At 40.9% G+C, this 17,668-nt stretch overlaps 1 protein-coding gene across 3 annotated transcripts in view; it reads right to left on the reverse strand.

Annotated features, from left to right (window-relative positions):
- Nucleotides 1–17,668, reverse strand: part of atrn (attractin) — a 415,178-nt gene that overhangs the window by 211,930 nt on the left and 185,580 nt on the right. For all 3 annotated transcript variants that reach the window (XM_063047121.1, XM_063047122.1, XM_063047124.1), the window contains exons 12-15: nucleotides 15,914–16,128; nucleotides 11,944–12,065; nucleotides 4,388–4,526; nucleotides 3,010–3,191 (exon numbers count right to left, since the gene is read on the reverse strand). In XM_063047121.1, coding sequence (XP_062903191.1) covers nucleotides 3,010–3,191; nucleotides 4,388–4,526; nucleotides 11,944–12,065; nucleotides 15,914–16,128 — 658 coding nt within the window. The remainder of the gene's footprint in view (nucleotides 1–3,009; nucleotides 3,192–4,387; nucleotides 4,527–11,943; nucleotides 12,066–15,913; nucleotides 16,129–17,668) is intronic.

Here is a 17,668-nt window from a genome sequence, read left to right on the forward strand (position 1 = left end):
GATTCCCACACCACTTGAACAAACAGATTTAGCATTTCGGCTATCTCTCATGTCTTCAGGGCAAGGGAAAGTACAACTAATGATTTTGAAGTGCAAGCATTGTTTTAAAATTAATAAGCATTTTAAGAGACGTGACAAAAAGGTAGATGAATGGGGCTAAAGTGAATATCTTCTATGATCTTACAGCTGTATCAACTCTACAACAGTGTTCAGGTAAAGGGAATGAATAATTGATTACTGCTTTTTATGCTCCTGTGTAAAATAATGGAAAATAATCTGAAGTAAAAATAAAGTATGTACAAAACCAAAACTAGATTAATGCTTTAAGTATTATAATGCTTTTATTGATAGCATTCCATATCTAATCAAAGTTTAAAGTAAATTTATTATCAAAGTACATAAATGTCACCATATACTACCTTGACATTCATTTTCTTGCAGGCTATTACAGAGAACAAAATACAATAGAATTGAATGAAAACTATGCCCAAGAAGACAAAAACTAACAAACAACCAACCAACTTGCAGAACAAGAAAAACTGTGCAAATAAAAAAAATACAAAGAACAAGAGCTGTAAAGATTCCTTGAAAGTGTAACTGTCAGTGTCAGAATCAGAGTAGATCAGAAGAGTAGTGATTGAAGTTATCCTCAGTTTAGGACCCTAATGATTGTAGGGTAATAACGGTTCCTGAAACTAGTGATGGGGGACCTAAGCCCGATGGTAGCAGTGTAAAAACAGCATGGCCTGCATGATGAAGGTCTTTTATGATAGTTTCTTTTCTTGTGGCAGTGCTCCATACACAATAGTTGGAGAGCTTTGCCTGTGACGAACTGGCATATATCCAAGACTTTCTGTAGCTTTTTCTATTTCTGGACACTGCTGTTTTCCTATCAGGACAGGATGCAACCAGTTAGGATACCCTCCACTACATATCTATATAAGTTCCAAGTTTCTGATAACATGCCAAATCCACACAAACTTCTGAGAAAGTAGAGGCACTGTCATGCCTTCTTTGTGATGATACTTCTCTACTAATCCCAGGACAGATCCCCTGATATATTAAAGCCAAAAACCTAATGTTAGTGAACCTCTCCACTTCCAATCCCCTAATAAGAACTGGCTCACGGACCTCCAGCTTCTTCCTCCTAGAGATAATAATCAGCTGACTGGTTTTACTGACGTTGAGTAAGAGGATGTTGTTGTGACACCACTCAGCCAAGTTTTCAATCATTACTACTTTTTATTCAGCCAACAGCGGTGCTACCAGCAAACTTAAATACGGCATTGGAGCAGTACTTCGTATAACATTAGTGCTACGTGCCAAGGCTTCATCCAGATCCTATTATGAACTTGCAGCTTCTAACAACATGAAGGACATCAGCAGAAATAAAGTTCAAAGAAAATTTATTATTAAACTACGTATATGTCACTACATACAACCTTGAGACATTTTCTTGCAGCCATTTACAGTAAAACAAAAATACAATAGAATCAATGAAAAACTACATGCGAAGACTACCAAGCAACCAGTGTGCAGAAGAAGTCAAAACTGTGCCAATACAAAAATAAGTAAAATAAATAAAACTGAGGCTACGTCCACACTACGCCAGATAATTTTGATAACGCCGGTTTGAGTAAAAATGATAGGCGTCCACACTAAGCGTTTTTCAATATATCTCTGTCCACATTAAAATGGATATTTGGGCGAACCTCCTCCTACTGGGCATGCTCAGCACACACAGAAAACAAGCGAAGATGAAACGGTATACTTGGTGCGCGTTTGTCCAGTTACAGACTAGAAAAACTTTAAGGGAATTGCTCTTGGCTCTTGCGCAGGAGGACTTAAAACTGAAAAAAAACAACAAATACTGGAGCGTATGGAGGCAACCAACAGGGAGTTCACAGACAGTATGACCCGGCTGATGACGAACATTGAAAAACTGATTAACTCTGTTGCATTAATAAAGCACCTTGTTAAATGTATAAAACACATCTGCCTCAGTGTTCTCTTGTATTTCCATACAATGTTACATTAGGCTGTAACACATCTAATGTCAGAGAAGTACTTGCATGAATAGGTAAACCACCTTCATACAAGCAAGGACAGAAAACAGGGCAAAGTGAGTATACTTATTTATTCCGTAAGCTATGGGTCAAAGTATTTGGTGAGTACATTTCTAACTCTTCTGGCTTCAGTCTCGTTGCCATCTGTTCTGAAATTGTTAGGTTATGTGGGGGGTTGCGTTCAAGAAAACAACGAAATGTCACGCTGCCGCCATCTGTTCTGGCACGTCATGACAGCGTTTTTAAATAGTCAAAAAAGCTCACTTTATAATTTAACTCTCACGCTGTTCACACCAACTGTGTGTTATAACAGCCGTCCGGCAGTGCTTGCACAGTACCAAGCAGAAGCAGAAAAAACATTGTTGTGGTGGTGTTGTCATGACAGCATTTTTAAATCTCTCCATTTACCCCATACACACTACAACGGATATTAGGCGTTTTCAGATTTATTTACTCTGGAGACCGTTTCTGAAAATCTCCGTTTTCGGGGGATGAAAACGCCGTTTTAGTGTGGACGGAGGGTCAAAACGAAGAGAAAAGGCTTCGTTTTCAAAATTATCCGGCGTAGTATGGACGTAGCCTCAGAATCGCGAGATGTGGAGTCCAAAGAAAGGAACAAGACAAAACCATGACGAGAAAATCTCCATTTCTCCACCCACAAATCATATGCCATGTCAATTGGAACATAGAATGTTTATTCCATCATTGCAATTGGGTCAAAATCCTGAAACATCCCATCTACCACTGAGGGCACCTTCAAATGAACCACTGCAGTTGTAGAAACTGACTCACCACCCTCTCTGATGCCTTTACCTTTTCAAATCAGTTCATTTCAATCAAAACCATTGCTTTTACTCATGTAAAACTGCTTGAGTCATGATGGAGAAAGTGTTTTTTTAACAATAATATCACAAAGCAAATCTGCTCAGAGCATTTTACTCACCAACACATGCATGATTTGCAATTCCTTCAGAACAAATTCGACTTTCTTCTGCGACGTAAGTGAGACTAATGCAGCTTTCTGACCTCTGCAGAACAGCTTTGCATTATCATAGCTATCTTTTGAAGTGGTGATTGTCAGACACGAGTTGCCCACTAAGTGCCAGTTCTCTCCACAGATTGTTTCTGCAGTCCCCAAGATAAAAAGTGAACACTTCAAAATGGAATACACTAAGTTATACATACTTTCATTTTGATATACTGGATTCTGAGTTACATTTGTATTAATCACACAGGCAATTGCTTGAGGCCACTGACAGCAAGTACATGCTACCGAGTAATATTGTTAATAAATTAATTAGATGCCAAGTTTTATTCTCAGTCTCCAACCTACTCCAACAAAATTATTCCCCTTTCCCAACTCAATGATCCACTTCACAAGCTATCAATCACACACCAAACCAGAGATGCAAAAAAAAGTAGTTTTCCTGTACAGCCTAAATCAGAACTATCATTGCAAGCACCAATTTTTGTTCTTGCAGAAAGTAATTACATATTCAAAATTTAGTTGTAGGTTATATGAGTAATAAAACCCAACTTAATTACAGGTCTGTGCTCAAGAATGGAAGGGTATAGTTTACATCAAAGAATCAGGTTGCTCTTTTAATCACTGATAATAATGATAATTCAAATGCAACACAACAGAAAACAAGGCAAGATCAGCATAAGTGGGATATGAAGTTGTGCCTTATGGCTTTTTACAATTATTACTCTTCAAATGTGACATAATTTAGAATTACTCAAGTACACTTAAATGCAAAATAACCCTGTGTTTTGCTAGTGGTATTACTGGAAAAATACACAAAGAATCAGATATATCATTATCATCTGCATAGACATTAACCACACTCATGATACATCACAGAGTGAATTTGAAAAAGGCAATTAAAAGTACAGTGGGATTACTGCTACTCAAATAACCAGCAGATAATTCTGTCAAGTCCAATTTTATTTCAAGTATGAATAGCCAGTAAATTTGCATGCTGTTCTCTCACTAATGGTTATCATTTTACTGGCAGATCATGAAGGTTAAGAGTTGACAACCAACACAGGTCAATAAGGAAAGATTTTTTTAAGAGAAGTTTTAAATATGGATAGGTACATGGATGGTGGAGGTACAGAGGGCTATGATCCCAGTGCTGGTTGGTGGGAGTAGGCAGTTTTAAATAGTTCGGCACAGGTCAGATGGGCTGGAGGGCCTGTTTCTGTGCTGTACTTTACTATGACTCTACAACTCTAGTACCTTGTACAACTGTATCAGGTATCAATTATTCACACCACAGCCTACAAATTGTTAAAAGTTAAAATAAAAGAAATCCTACCAGGTAGTGGAATGCATTCTTGATTTCTCGGTTCCCACTGACAGTTTTGGTCCATGGCACAACTTTTGCAGCTAGTCAGCTTGTTGCAAACATACTCGGGTTTATCTTTCGGGCACGATCCAAAACTCTCAACTGGTCCCTAAAATAAACAATCAGCATCAACAAAAAGCAAATAACAAGCAAATTATTGCATCTAGTTATACAGCTTTAAAGATTGAGCACATTAAAATGATAATATTTCCTGAAATTCAGTCCAACTTGAACCTCTATCAACCTACTCACTGGAATATGGATGTTTTAATCACAGTACAACCAGCAGTTTAAGATCAATATAAAGGAAGATAGGTGTTATTCCATCATTGACCTTTTCTTTCTGAATATGTTTATTATAATACTTCCATCCAGAACCCGAATCAGGTTTAATATCACTGACATATGTCGTGAAATCTGTTGTTTTGCAGCAGTGGTACATTGCAATACATAATAATTTTTAGAAGCTATAAATTACAATCAGTATATATACATATTATAAGAAAGATTAAATTAAAAAGAATAGAGAAAATAGAAAGGAAATAGATGTTCACCGGTTCATTGTCCATTTAGAAATCTGACGTCAGAGGGGAACGGACTATTCAGTGACATCACTGAACTTTTCCCACAACCTATAAACTTATTTTCAAGGACTCTTCATTTCATGTTCTCAATATTTATTGCTTAACTATTTAGTTATTATTATTATTTCTTTAGTATTTGTACAGTTTGTTGTCTTTTGCAGTCTGGTTTTTCGCCCTGTTGGGTACGGTCTTTCATTGATTCTATTATGGTTATTGGATCTACTGAGTTTGTCCGCAAGAAAACAAGACTCAGGGTTGTATATGTATGGTGACATCTACAGTGCTGTGCAAAAGTCTAAAACACAAATATACAGCTAGGGTGCACAGTACTGTAGTAATTTTATGTATTGCACTGAACTGCTGCCGCACAAAAAAACAAATTTCATGACATACGTTAGTATACGTTAACCTGATTCTGATATGGGTGGACTGAGAGTGGGAGGGGGGTAGGGAGGGTGGAGGGAGTGGAAAACACCAGAGAGACATTATCAATAAACCAATTGTTTGGAATCAAGTTACCTTGCCTGGTGTCTCAGTGCTGGGTGTGTCTGCACCCTTGCCAATCTCTGCCCCTGGGCACTCCTTTTCAGCCACTTGTCCCACATCCCTCCCAAAGCGCTCCGCCATTCTCAACATCCTTTGCTCCCACCCTACCTATATATATTTGCCAGAGACTTTTGCACAGTACTGTATGTATTTTGATAATAAATTTACTTTGAACTTTCAACTTCGAAGCAGCTGTTACTGAAAAGTTGAGTGTGTCTTCAGTCTCCGGTATCTCCTCCTTGAAGGTAGCAATGAGAAGAGGGCAGTCTTGGGTGATGAGTACCACCATTTTAAAGCATCACCTTTTGAAGCTGTCCTTGATGCTGGGGAGGCGAGTGCCCATGATGCAGCTGGCTGAGTTTACAATTTTAATTTAAATTTTCATTCCACTTCCTATTCTGACTCGTCTACTGTCGCGATGAAGCCACAGTCAGGTTGGAGGAGCAACACCTTATATTCTGCTTGGGTAGCCTCTAGACTAGTGGTCCCCAACCACCGGGCTGCGGACCGGTACCAGGCCGCAAAGCATGTGCTACCGGGCCGCAAAGGAACAATATGATTTGGCGGTATGAAACGATATGAGTCAGCTGCACCTTTCCTCATTCCCTGTCACGCCCACTGTTGAACTTGAACACTTGCAAGGTCATTACCCACGCGAGGTCATCAGTCGGTCATTAACTTACAACTACTCGATGAGTAAAATACAAATGTCACTTGACAGTTTCTTTGGAAGAGGTGGTAGGGGACATAACGATGATGATAATGCAGAGACAGCTGAGGCCAAGAATGGGAAAAAAAGAAAGCTGCTTTCAACAGAAAATACGACGAGTCATACATAAAATATGGCTTTACTGCGACCAGTGACTCACACACTCCAAGCCCCCTGTGTGTGATATGTGGAGACAAGCTGTCTAATGAGGCAATGAACCCCTCAAAACTGCTTTGGCACCTTGAGTCCAAGCACCCCGCACTTAAAGACAAACCCGTTGAGTTTTTTGAGTGGAAAAAACGTGAGCAAGTGGGACAGAAGCAAGTGCTGAGAGCGATCACCTCCACAAATGCTGCTGCTCTGAGAGCGTCGTACTTAGTGGCTGGCCGTATTGCTAAGGATAAGAAGCCTTTCACTGTTGGTGAAGAATTGATTCTGCCGACTGCCAAGGACATATGCCGTGAACTGTTGGGAGAAGCTGCAGCTAACAAGGTGGCACAGGTTTCTCTTTCAGCTACCACAGTTTCAAGGAGAATCGAAGACATAGCGGAGGACATCGAAGCACAGCGGTTGGAATGGCTTAACGAGTTACCATGGTATGCTATCCATATCGAGTCTACCAATGTCGACAACAAGGCAATACTGCTGGTTTATGTGCGATATATATTTCAAGACGATGTGCACGAGGATATGTTGTGTGCACTCCCGCTGCCAACTAACACAACCGGGGCAGAACTATTCAAGTCTTTGAATGACTATGTCAGGCAAACTGGACTGGTCATTCTGTGTTGGAATATGCACAGACGGGGCTGCAGCTATGACTGGACGGCTGTCTGGTTTCACTATCCGAGTCAAAGAGGTTGCTCCTGAAAGCCAGTCTACACACTGTGTCACACACAGGGAAATGCTGACTAGCCGAAAAATGTCACCTGATCTTAACAGCACATTGAGTGATGTTGAAGTTATCAATCACATCAAATCAAAAGCCCTTAACTCATGTCTGTTTGAGCAGCTTTGCGAGGAAATGGATGCAGAGCACAAATGCCTTCTCTTACACACTGAAGTCAGGTGGCTATCAACGGGGAGAGCCCTGGCCAGGGTTTTTGAGTTAAGAGAGCAGCTACAGAGATTTCTTTAAGGAAAAAAGTCACCACTGGCAGCACACTTCAGTGACGAGGAGTGGATAGCAAAACCCACTTATCTGTGTGACATCTTCAACCAGCTCAATGAACTCAATTTGTCACTTCAGGGGAGAATGACAACTATCTTCAAGTTGGCAGATAAAGTGTCTGCTTTCAAAGCCAAACTGAAATTGTGGGGACGGCGAGTAGACAGGGGCATATTTGACATGTTCCCAACATTAGCTGGGATTTTGGGAGAGACTGAGACTGCACCGTCCTTCTCACAGCTGGTGCACAATCATCTATCATCGCCGTCGACAGAATTCGAGCATTACTTTCCAACTGCAAATGACCCAACACGTGCAAAGGAATGGGTCCGTGACCCATTTGTGAATGTCCCCGGTGAATCATCCATGTCAGCACAGGATGAAGATCAACTCCTCGAACTTGCAAATGACAGCGGGCTGAAAAGTATGTTTGACATAACATCTCTGCCAGCATTCTGGATCAAAGTCGAGGCTGAATATCCTGAGATAGCCACGAAAGCACTGAAAACGTTGCTTCCATTTCCAACATCAAATCTCTGCAAAGCGGGGTTTCTGCAATGAATGCAATGAAAACTAAAATGCGGAATAGACTGGACATAAGGAACCCCCTTCGAGTATCACTGTCTCCTATCACCCCTCAATGGGACCGTCTTGTTGCAGGGAAACAAGCCCAGGGCTCCCACTGATTCAGCGATATTGATGTGCTGCAATGATTTTATATGTTCGTACGAGGAAAATATGTGCTGTGTGTTTAATATCCCAATGTAACTTAAAATGTTATGATGCTATTGACTTATCACTTATAAGTCACTTATCACTATATTCATGCGAGGAAAGTATGCACTGTGTGCTTAATATTAAATTCATTAGATAATCCCTTTTAGAAACGAAATTGAGTGTATTAGTCACTTATAAGTGACATAGCTGATTTATCACCTATATTCCGGTCGTGATTAACACCCCCCACCCCCCCATCGGCCGGTCTGCAAGAATATTGTCAATATTAAACTGGTCCGAGGTGCAAAAAAGTTTGGTGACCCCTGCTCCATTGACCTCTGTTGGCGTGCATGAACGTCAATTTCTTAAACTTCCAGTAATGCCTTCCCCACTTCACCATTCCTCGTTTCCCTCGATCACCTTTTCACTTCCCTTTGGTGCTCCTCCTCTTTTTCTTTCTTCCATGGCATTCTGCTCTCTCTTGTCAAGATTCCCCCTTCTTCCGCCCTGTATCTCTTTCACTAATCAATGTCCCAGCTCCTTACTTCACTCCTCCTCCCCCTCTCACTTCCGGTTTCACTGATCAGCTGTGGTTCTTCCTCCCCTCTTGCTGACCCCTCATCTTTTTTTTCAGTCCTGATGAAGGGTCTGAGCCCGAGACATTGACTGCGCTCTTTTCCACGGAAGCCGCCTGGCCTGCTGAGTTCCTCCAGCATTTTGTGTGTGGTGCTTGGATTTTCAGCATCTGCAGATTTTCTCTTGTTTAGCTTTTACCGATCCTGTGCGGTGGCACCTCCTTACCAGAAGGTGATGCAACCTATTAGAAGGTTCCCAATGGTACATCTGCAACATTTTTGAGTGCCGTTGGTAATATACCAAGTTTCCTTAAACATCCAATGAAATATAGCTGCTGTCGTGCCTTCTTGTAACTGCATCAATATGTTGGGTCCAGGATAGATCTTCAGACAGGCTAACACCCAGGAACTTGAAACTGTAAACCCTTTCCACTACTAATCCCTCAATGAGGACTGATGTGTGTTTCCTTGACTTACCCTTCCTGAAGTCCACAATCAATTCCTTGGTCTTACTGATGTTGAATGCAAGGAAGTTGTTGTGAAACCACTTAACCAGCTGATATATCTCGCTTCTGTACACCTTGGCTATCCTCTGCTCCAGAAACATGAGGCTGTCAAAAACAGTTACCTATCTCAAACAAGCATCATCTTAGACCTACATTTGTTTGTCATCTTTCAGCAACCAGTGTAATAACTTCACCTTTTTGCTCTTTAAATGTCTCTTATCAAACTTTTTTATTACCTGTCCTTCAAATACTGCGGTGGTTTTTAGCCAGACTTTCTCTGATGAGACTTCCATGAAACCTTGTGATGAAGATGATGCCCAAATGCAGGCAGCTGTTGCTTAATTTCTCAGCGAAATAGTACCACAAGATAAAATCTACATTCCTCCTCACAACTCACTTCCTTTTGCCATGACCTTATAACTTAAAGTTTTTAAATCAGTGTCACTAATATTTGAAATAGATTCCACTGCTCTATCAGCAATCAAATACATTCAGAGATGCACTTCGGTTTGCATGAAACTATAATTAAGCCTTATTTTGGCCTTTCAATGTCCCAGGACATTAAAAATGAGGAAAACTTTACACCACTTCTCAGTCTTCCCAACCTCCGTGGTTTGTGTTATCAAACCAACAAATTGATTAAACTAAACTTGCTGCCTTGCATTCCAACATGAATGCTGTTTCACATTTTGGTCCCAGATTCATTGAAATATATTTATTACACTACAGTGTATTAATACAGATTCGTAGACCATCACAAGTAACAAATGATTTCTACAAGTTGATTTTGTCCATAAATTGGAAAAAAAAAATCACTCAATTGTAATAAATGGCATCCAAAACCCATAAAACTGCTAAGAATGATTACTAAAAGTGGTGAGAGGTGGGAAACTAGTTCTGTCATTTGTAGGAATAAATATATGTATATACGTCAGAATTTTGAATTTAGTAATATTATGAGAGCTCATTCATATTTATGGGTGTCCATAAATTAGGCATTTGTAACCTTTTGACAGCCTGTAATCTACTTGTCAGCAAGTTGTCATTGCTTGTATCTTTACCATCAAGATTCACGTAGGTGCTGATGTCTCATACTTGCTTTTAATGCCTTATTATTTAGTATGTATTTGGTGCATGCTTATTCGAAGAAACTGGGTTATTGGTGATCACACATCTTAACTTAGAATTATTAATGATCAGTCTAAATAACAGAAGTTGATTTGTATGCCAAAATCAAAAGGTGCATTTGATCTGTAAACTACGTTTCCATATTTTGAAATTATTCTTCAAGACAAGTGCAAATAATTAATGTCCTTTTGTGCCACAATTCTTTTTCCCAATTCTAAGAATCCATTCTGACTTAGTTAATTTGTAAGCAGTACAGCATTTTTCACAGGATATGTATTCAAGTTTTGCTCCAGGGCTGAACTGAAAATCAACGCAAATTTAAGTACAGTGCACCGGATTCATTTTGAGAGGTGCTGCTTTTCAAGTACTCCTATCTGCCAACTTTGTTAGTTTTCCAACTCCATTACTACAAGATCTCAGAAACTTCTTCCATTGTGCTGGCTAACCTTCTTCTCCTAAACATGATAATCAAAAACAGACCAGATATTAACACTATGCATTTTAGTGCCTCCAAGAGGACGACAACCTTGGCATAGGGTTTGGAGGCTTGCGTATCTCAATGACAAGGAGAGCTAGCGTATTCTGGCTGCAGTCAGGGCTTTGACTCTTGATAGGATCACCCATGCCAAACAGATCAAAGGGTAGAGGAGAGGCTAATAGTGGCCTACCAGTCCTCCAGGTTTAAGGGTTCCTCTGAGGGCTAACAACCTTAAATGGTAAAACAAAATTGTTACAGAAACAGTGATGAAGATTCCTTCTACATCTTAGTGCAATGGTATTCCTGAGTCTCCACCCAGAATTTGCATGACTGACAGCTGTGAAAACCAAGATGAATCTACTGACCTGATGAAGGAAACCTTGAACACCATGAGAGGTGAAGGACCTTCATTGCTGCCCTAAACACCAGCAGTGTAATGGACAGTTAGTAAGTATGTTAGAGGGAGTTTGCTAGATTAGTTTACTCAATAATGCCAAGTGGTTAAGGCATTTGACTAGCGATCTGAAGGTCGTGAGTTCGAGCCCCAGCCGAGGCAGCATGCCGTGTCCTTGAGCAAGGCACTCAAACACACATTGCTCTGCGACAACACTGGTGCCAAGCTGTATCGGCCCTTGCCCTTCCCTTGGACAACATCAGTGTCGTGGAGAGGGGAGACTTGCAGCATGGGCAACTGGTGGACTTCCATACAACCTTGCCCAGGCCTGTGCCCTGGAGTGAAGACTTTCCAGGCGCAGATCCATGGTCTCGCAATACTAACGGATGCCTTAAATTAATTTACACTGCTCTTTGCTGTAAATTGTGGACGAAGGGCTTTCAGTCACTTTAAACAATAACTCTCCTTTTACTTTAACAATGGTTTGTATCAAGATGAACAGTGCATGTGTTGATCAGATTCAGAGATGAAACAAGTGCCCATTATTATTCCGTTCCGCCTCTACATAACAGCTATTTTGCAGTAGACAAGAATTCTGGAAGAATAACTGTTGAAGATTAATTAGAATGCACTCAAAAGGGTTGCCTTCTGAGTGACTGACGCCAGCCCCCTAGGCCTGAGTCGACGTACTAGTAGCAGAAGGTTTCATAGCAATACTCACAGAGGCTTCTGTGCAGTTACTGTTCTTTGACAGGCATTTGTCATGACACCATTGACAACCATTTGTATTGACTGTGCAGCTGTAGCAATCAGTATACTGATCACACTTTTCATCATCTGCATCTGTAAGACAACAGGGGAAGAAAAAAATTATCAACTTTTACACAAATAAGATCAGCTCAGGTACTGACATAATGTATCACTGATTTCTACGGAAACCTTGTTGGCCAACCTTCCAGTAAAGATAAGTTTACCAATATGGTCTGCACTACCTAAAAGACCTTCTTATTGTTCTGCAGTAATAACTTCAGTTGGCTTCCAAACCCAGTGCTTCAAATAATTTTCTAAGCATCAGATAATTTTACATAAATTGTCTTATTTGTATTGCTGATGACTTTATACATATGCTGAAGAGGCAACTCACACTAAGTGCATTATATAAACAGTGTGTAAATCGATCCTGTTAACAGATAAAAGACAAAGCAGAACTTCATTCTATTGTATGTCTCAGTTTGTTCCAATTCTGTGTTTTATACGAGCATTACAACTAATTAATGCTAATTATTTTAATTGCTCCTCAATTAGCTTCATCCCCCAATAAGCACCATCAAAATGTTAGTTCAGTGCAGTGCAACACTGCTTGCTTCACAAAACAATTACAAGCTGGCCCTTTCATTTGGTTGACATACAATTCAAACAAGAAGAGGATCTTGGCGATTGTAGGGATGACTTACAGCAGACTGAAAAGCTTCAACATATAGAGAATAAGAAAGAGTATGTGTTGGACTTTTGGAAAGCATCAAGTTGGGTAAGTCACTGGGACTGGACAAGATGTACCCCAGGCTACTGTGGGAGGCAAGGGAGGAGACCGCTGAGCCTTTGGCAATGTTCTTTGCATCATCAATGGGGACGGGAGAGGTTCCAGAGGATTAGAGGGTTGTGAATGTTGTTCCCTTATTCAAGAAAGGAGTAGAGATAGCCCAGAAAATTATAGACCAGTGAATCTTACTTCAGTGGTTGGCAAGTTGATGAAGAAGCAGGCTTTATGAACATTTGGAGAGGCATAACATGATTAGGAATAATCAGCATGGTTTTGTCAAAGTCAGGTCATGCCTTACAAGCCTGATTGAATTTTTTGAGGATGTGGCTAAACACATTGATGAAGGAAGAGCAGTAGATGTAGTGTATATGGGTTTCAGCAAGGCATTTGATAAGGTATCCCATGCAAGGCTTATTGAGAAAGTAAGGAGGCATGGGATCCAAGAAGACATTGCTTTGTGGATCTAGAACTGGTTTACCCACAGAAAGCAAAAAGTGGTTGCAGACGGGTCATATTCTGCATGGAGGTCGGCGACCAGTGGTGTGCCCCAGGGAACTGTCCTGGGATTCCTATTCTTCGTGATTTTTATAAATGACCTGGATCGGAAAGTGGAGGGATGGGTTATTAAATTTGCTAATGACGCAAAGGTTGGGGGTGTTGTGGATAGTGTGAAGGGCTGTCAGAGGTTACAGTAGGACATTGATAGGATGCAAAACTGGGCTGTGAAGAGGCAGATGGAGTTCAACCCAGATAAGTGTGAGGTGGTTCATTTTGGTAGGTCAAATATAATAGCAGAATATAGCATTAATGGTAAGACACTTGGCAGTGTGGAGGATCAGAGGGATCTTGGGGTCTGAGTCCATAGGATGCTCAAAGCAGCTGCGCAGGTCGACTCTGTGGTTAAGAAGGCATACGGTGCATTGGCCTTCATCAATCGTGTGATTGAGTTTAGGAGCAGAGAGGTAATGTTGCAGCTATATAGGGCCCTGGTCAGACCCCATTTGGAGTACTGTGCTCAGTTCTGGTTGCCTCAGTACAGGAAGGATGTGGAAACCATAGGAAGGGTGCAGAGGATACTTGCAAGGATGTTGCCTGGATTGGGGAGCATGCCTTATGAGAATAGGTTGAGTGAACTTGGCCTTTTCTCCTCGGAGCGATGGAGCATGAGAGGTGTATAAGATGACGAGAGGCATTGATCGTGTGGATAGTCAGAGGCTTTTTCCCAGGGGTGAAATGGCTAGCACGAGAGGGCACAGTTTTAAGGTGCTTGAAAGTAGGTACAGAGAAGATGTCAGGGGTAAGTTTTTTTTTTACTCAGAGTGGTGAGTGCGTGGAATGGGCTGCCGGCAATGGTGGTGGAGGCGGAAACAGAAACAATAGGGTCTTTTAAGAGACTCCTGGATAGGTACATGAAGCCTAGAAAAATAGAGGGCTATGGGTATCCCTAGGTAATTTCTAAGGTAAGGACATGTTCAGCACAGCTTTGTGGGCCTAAAGGCCTGTATTGTGCTGTAGGTTTTCTCTATGTTTCTAAGAAATCTGACTGCACAACAAGCCAATGGGGGGAAAGAGCCATTTCTTAATGATGAAACTTGCTGCCATTAATCTGAACTTTAAAATATAAAAATTGAAAAAGGCAAAAAAGGGGCCATCAGACCAACAGTGCTTACCCAATCAATGATTGGAAAGCTGTGTCACATCTCAAAAACTATGCTAATTAACCCTTCTAACGTAAAACTGACCAGATTGATTCTACATTCCACGATGTATTAAAACTGGAGAGGGTTCAAAGGACATTCACGAAAATGATTCCAGGATTGAATGGCTTGTCATGTGAAAAGCGTTGACTTTGGCCCTGTATTCAGTAGAATTCAGAAGAATGAGGGATGGATCTCCCCCCTCCCCCTCTCAAATCTCTCTTACTATCTCTTCTTTCAGTTAGTCCTGACGAAGGGTCTTGGCCCGAAACATCAACTGTACCTCTTCCTAGAGATGCTGCCTGGCCTGCGGCGTTCACCAGCATTTTTTGTATGTATTGCTAGAATGAGGGATGACCTCACTAAAACCTATCAAATGGTGAAAGGCCTTGTTCGAGTGGATGTGGAGAGGATGTTTCCTATGGTGGGGGAGTCTAAGACCAGAGGACTCAGCTTCAGAATAGAGGGGAGTCCTTTTAGAATGGAGATGAGGAGGAATTTCTTTAGCCAGAGTGATGAATCTGTGGAATTCTTTGCCACAGGCAGCTGTGGAAGCCAGATGTTGATAGATTCTTGATTGTTCAGGGCATAAAGGAATATGGGGAGAACGCACAAGATTAGGGCTGAGAGGAAAATTGGATCAGCCATGATGAAATGATGGAGCAGACTTGATGGGCTCAATAGCCTAATTCTGCTCCTATAACTTACAGTCTTACTCCAAAGACATACAGGCAAGTTACTGGGTGTACTTAAAGCAGAGGCTGCTAGGTTTTTGATTTGTAAAGGTGTAAAAGGTTGCGGGGAGAAGGCAGAAGAATGGGGTTGAGAGGGATAACGAATAAGCCATGATGGAATGGCGGAAGAGACTCAATGGGCCAAGTGGCCTAATTCTGCTCGTAAGTCTTATGGTAAGTCGTGGGAGTTATGGTCTACGTTGGCATCCAAGGCATGGCAACATCAGTGAACTGCCCCAGCACATCTTCGGACTGTATTGCTCGTTGACATAAACGATGCATTTCACAGAATGTTTTAATATATATGTGATAAATAAAGCCAATCTTTAAACGTTAAACTCTGAAAACAGAAACCTCAAAATATTAATGGATGCAGTGCTACTGTCCCAATTTTTTCCAGTGTCCTGAAGACGAGAAGCAATTTACAGCATCATTCCTTTTTAGATCTAAGAATTTAAGCCCATGTCTTGAACAAGTTAATCGTTTGGGACTTTTGGATAACAGCGAGGAAAAGCAGAAACAGAATGTCCTTCCCAAGACTCGCACAACAGAATAAACAGTGGTCTGCAGAGGCTGCCAAATATCCAATCTTTCATCTGCAAGACAGCTCCAATCCACAGACTATTGCTGTTATCTAATACAATCAAACATTAAAATTATGAATGCAAAATTGACAGATTATAGCCACTAGAAATGAGAAAAAAAATTATTGAAGCTTACACGTCTTGTTTTGACACGTTCTCATAATCTTTTCCACTCCTGTTGCCATTTCCCAGGGCACACATTGTGACATATTGGTGCTCCATACACAACGGATTTCAGGTACTGCCACAAGGCATGACTCCTCATCAGAGAAAACATCACATTTGGGTACCGTGATCATCAACACATCACTCAAAAGAAGACTGTTAAATCCACCAAAAATGTACATTGTGCTGAGAAGAAAAGGGAAAACAAAAAAAACATGAGAATCAGTGAGACTAGAACTAAAGGTCTTCAGTTAAGGGTAAAAGGTGAAATGGTTAAGGGGGAATTTCTTCACTCGGAAGGTGATGGGAACGTGGAACACACTGTCAGCCGAAGTGGTGAATGAGGATTCAATGTTAACATTTAACAGTAATTCAGATAGGTACACGATGGGAGGAGTATGGAGGACTATATTCCAGGTGCAAGTCAATGCGACTAAGCAGATTAGTAGATGGGCCAAAGGGCCTGCTTCTGTGCTGTTGTGTTGCATGACTCTGACTCTAATCTCACATACATCATAGATACACGTCACCAAAAGTTTGTAACACATTGTAAGACATTCTGGATACAAAAGAAAAGGCTATTCCAAATCCAGAACAATGCAGTAAGAATCATAGTTCCACCTTATCCCATTACATATTGCTCAGAAAATATTAACCCTGTCCACAGATATTGCATAAACTGCAGAGAATTTCCAGCATATTCACAAACTCAGAAGATTCTGCAGAAGCTGGAAATCCAGAGTAACTCCTTAAGGTCCTGATGTCTCGGCCTGACACATCAACTCTTTACACCTTTCCATAGATGCTGCCTGACTTGCTATGTTCCTCCTGCATTTTGTGTGTGTTACCCTACATATTCAGTACTTTTTCCCAAAATTTTCAACATCAGTGGATTTCAGTTACTTGCAGTTTAATCCACAGGCATGCTCATAAGTTCCCTGTTTAAAAGATATGATGGAATACAAAACTGAAGGCCTAAAAAATATTTTCTAACAGGTCCTGGTTCAGGATAAAGTTTTGATTTCCTGGTATACACTCCACAATGCACACAATCTCACTGGCTAATTTCCAATCAAAGTGTGAATGCCTTCTATTTATGTTGTGGAGTTATAGAGTTGTACAGCTAGTTCTACAGCATAGCAACAAAATTCTTTGCCCACTGCATCAATGCCCATCTATACTAATCCTGCGTGCCACCATCAATGCTACATTCTTCTATGCCTCTTCAATATATTGCTTTTCCTGCCTCCACTACTTCCTTAGTCAGCTCATTCCAGATACCTACTAGACTCTTCTACGTCTCAACATTCAAGTTCATTTGTCACATGTACTGTACATCGAAACATACAGTGAAACAAGGTTTTGGTTTAACAATCAAGGGTGTGCTGAAAGCAACCTGCAAGTGTCACCACACATTCCATTGCCAACACAACATGCCCACAATATTTGGCTAGAACAACACAGAGCACAAGAAGCAACAACAACAAAAACAAGCCCATTCTTCTGTCCTACCCACACACATAAACAGTCCTTTAATCTCATGACAGGTCTCTGGTATCAGTGTCCAGTCAATATGGGTTTGGGCCAAAAGACATCAGGCTTCAACCTCTCCAGTAAACTCACAGAGATCACCTTAAACTTTGTCCTCCAGTTTACACAGAAATATGGCCTTGTTGGAGACATCATCATTCCATTCAGCAAAGTGACTGTAGGTGGAGAATCTGAA

The sequence above is a fragment of the Mobula hypostoma genome, chromosome 4, assembly GCF_963921235.1.
Source record: "Mobula hypostoma chromosome 4, sMobHyp1.1, whole genome shotgun sequence".
NCBI classification, from domain to species: domain Eukaryota; kingdom Metazoa; phylum Chordata; class Chondrichthyes; order Myliobatiformes; family Myliobatidae; genus Mobula; species Mobula hypostoma.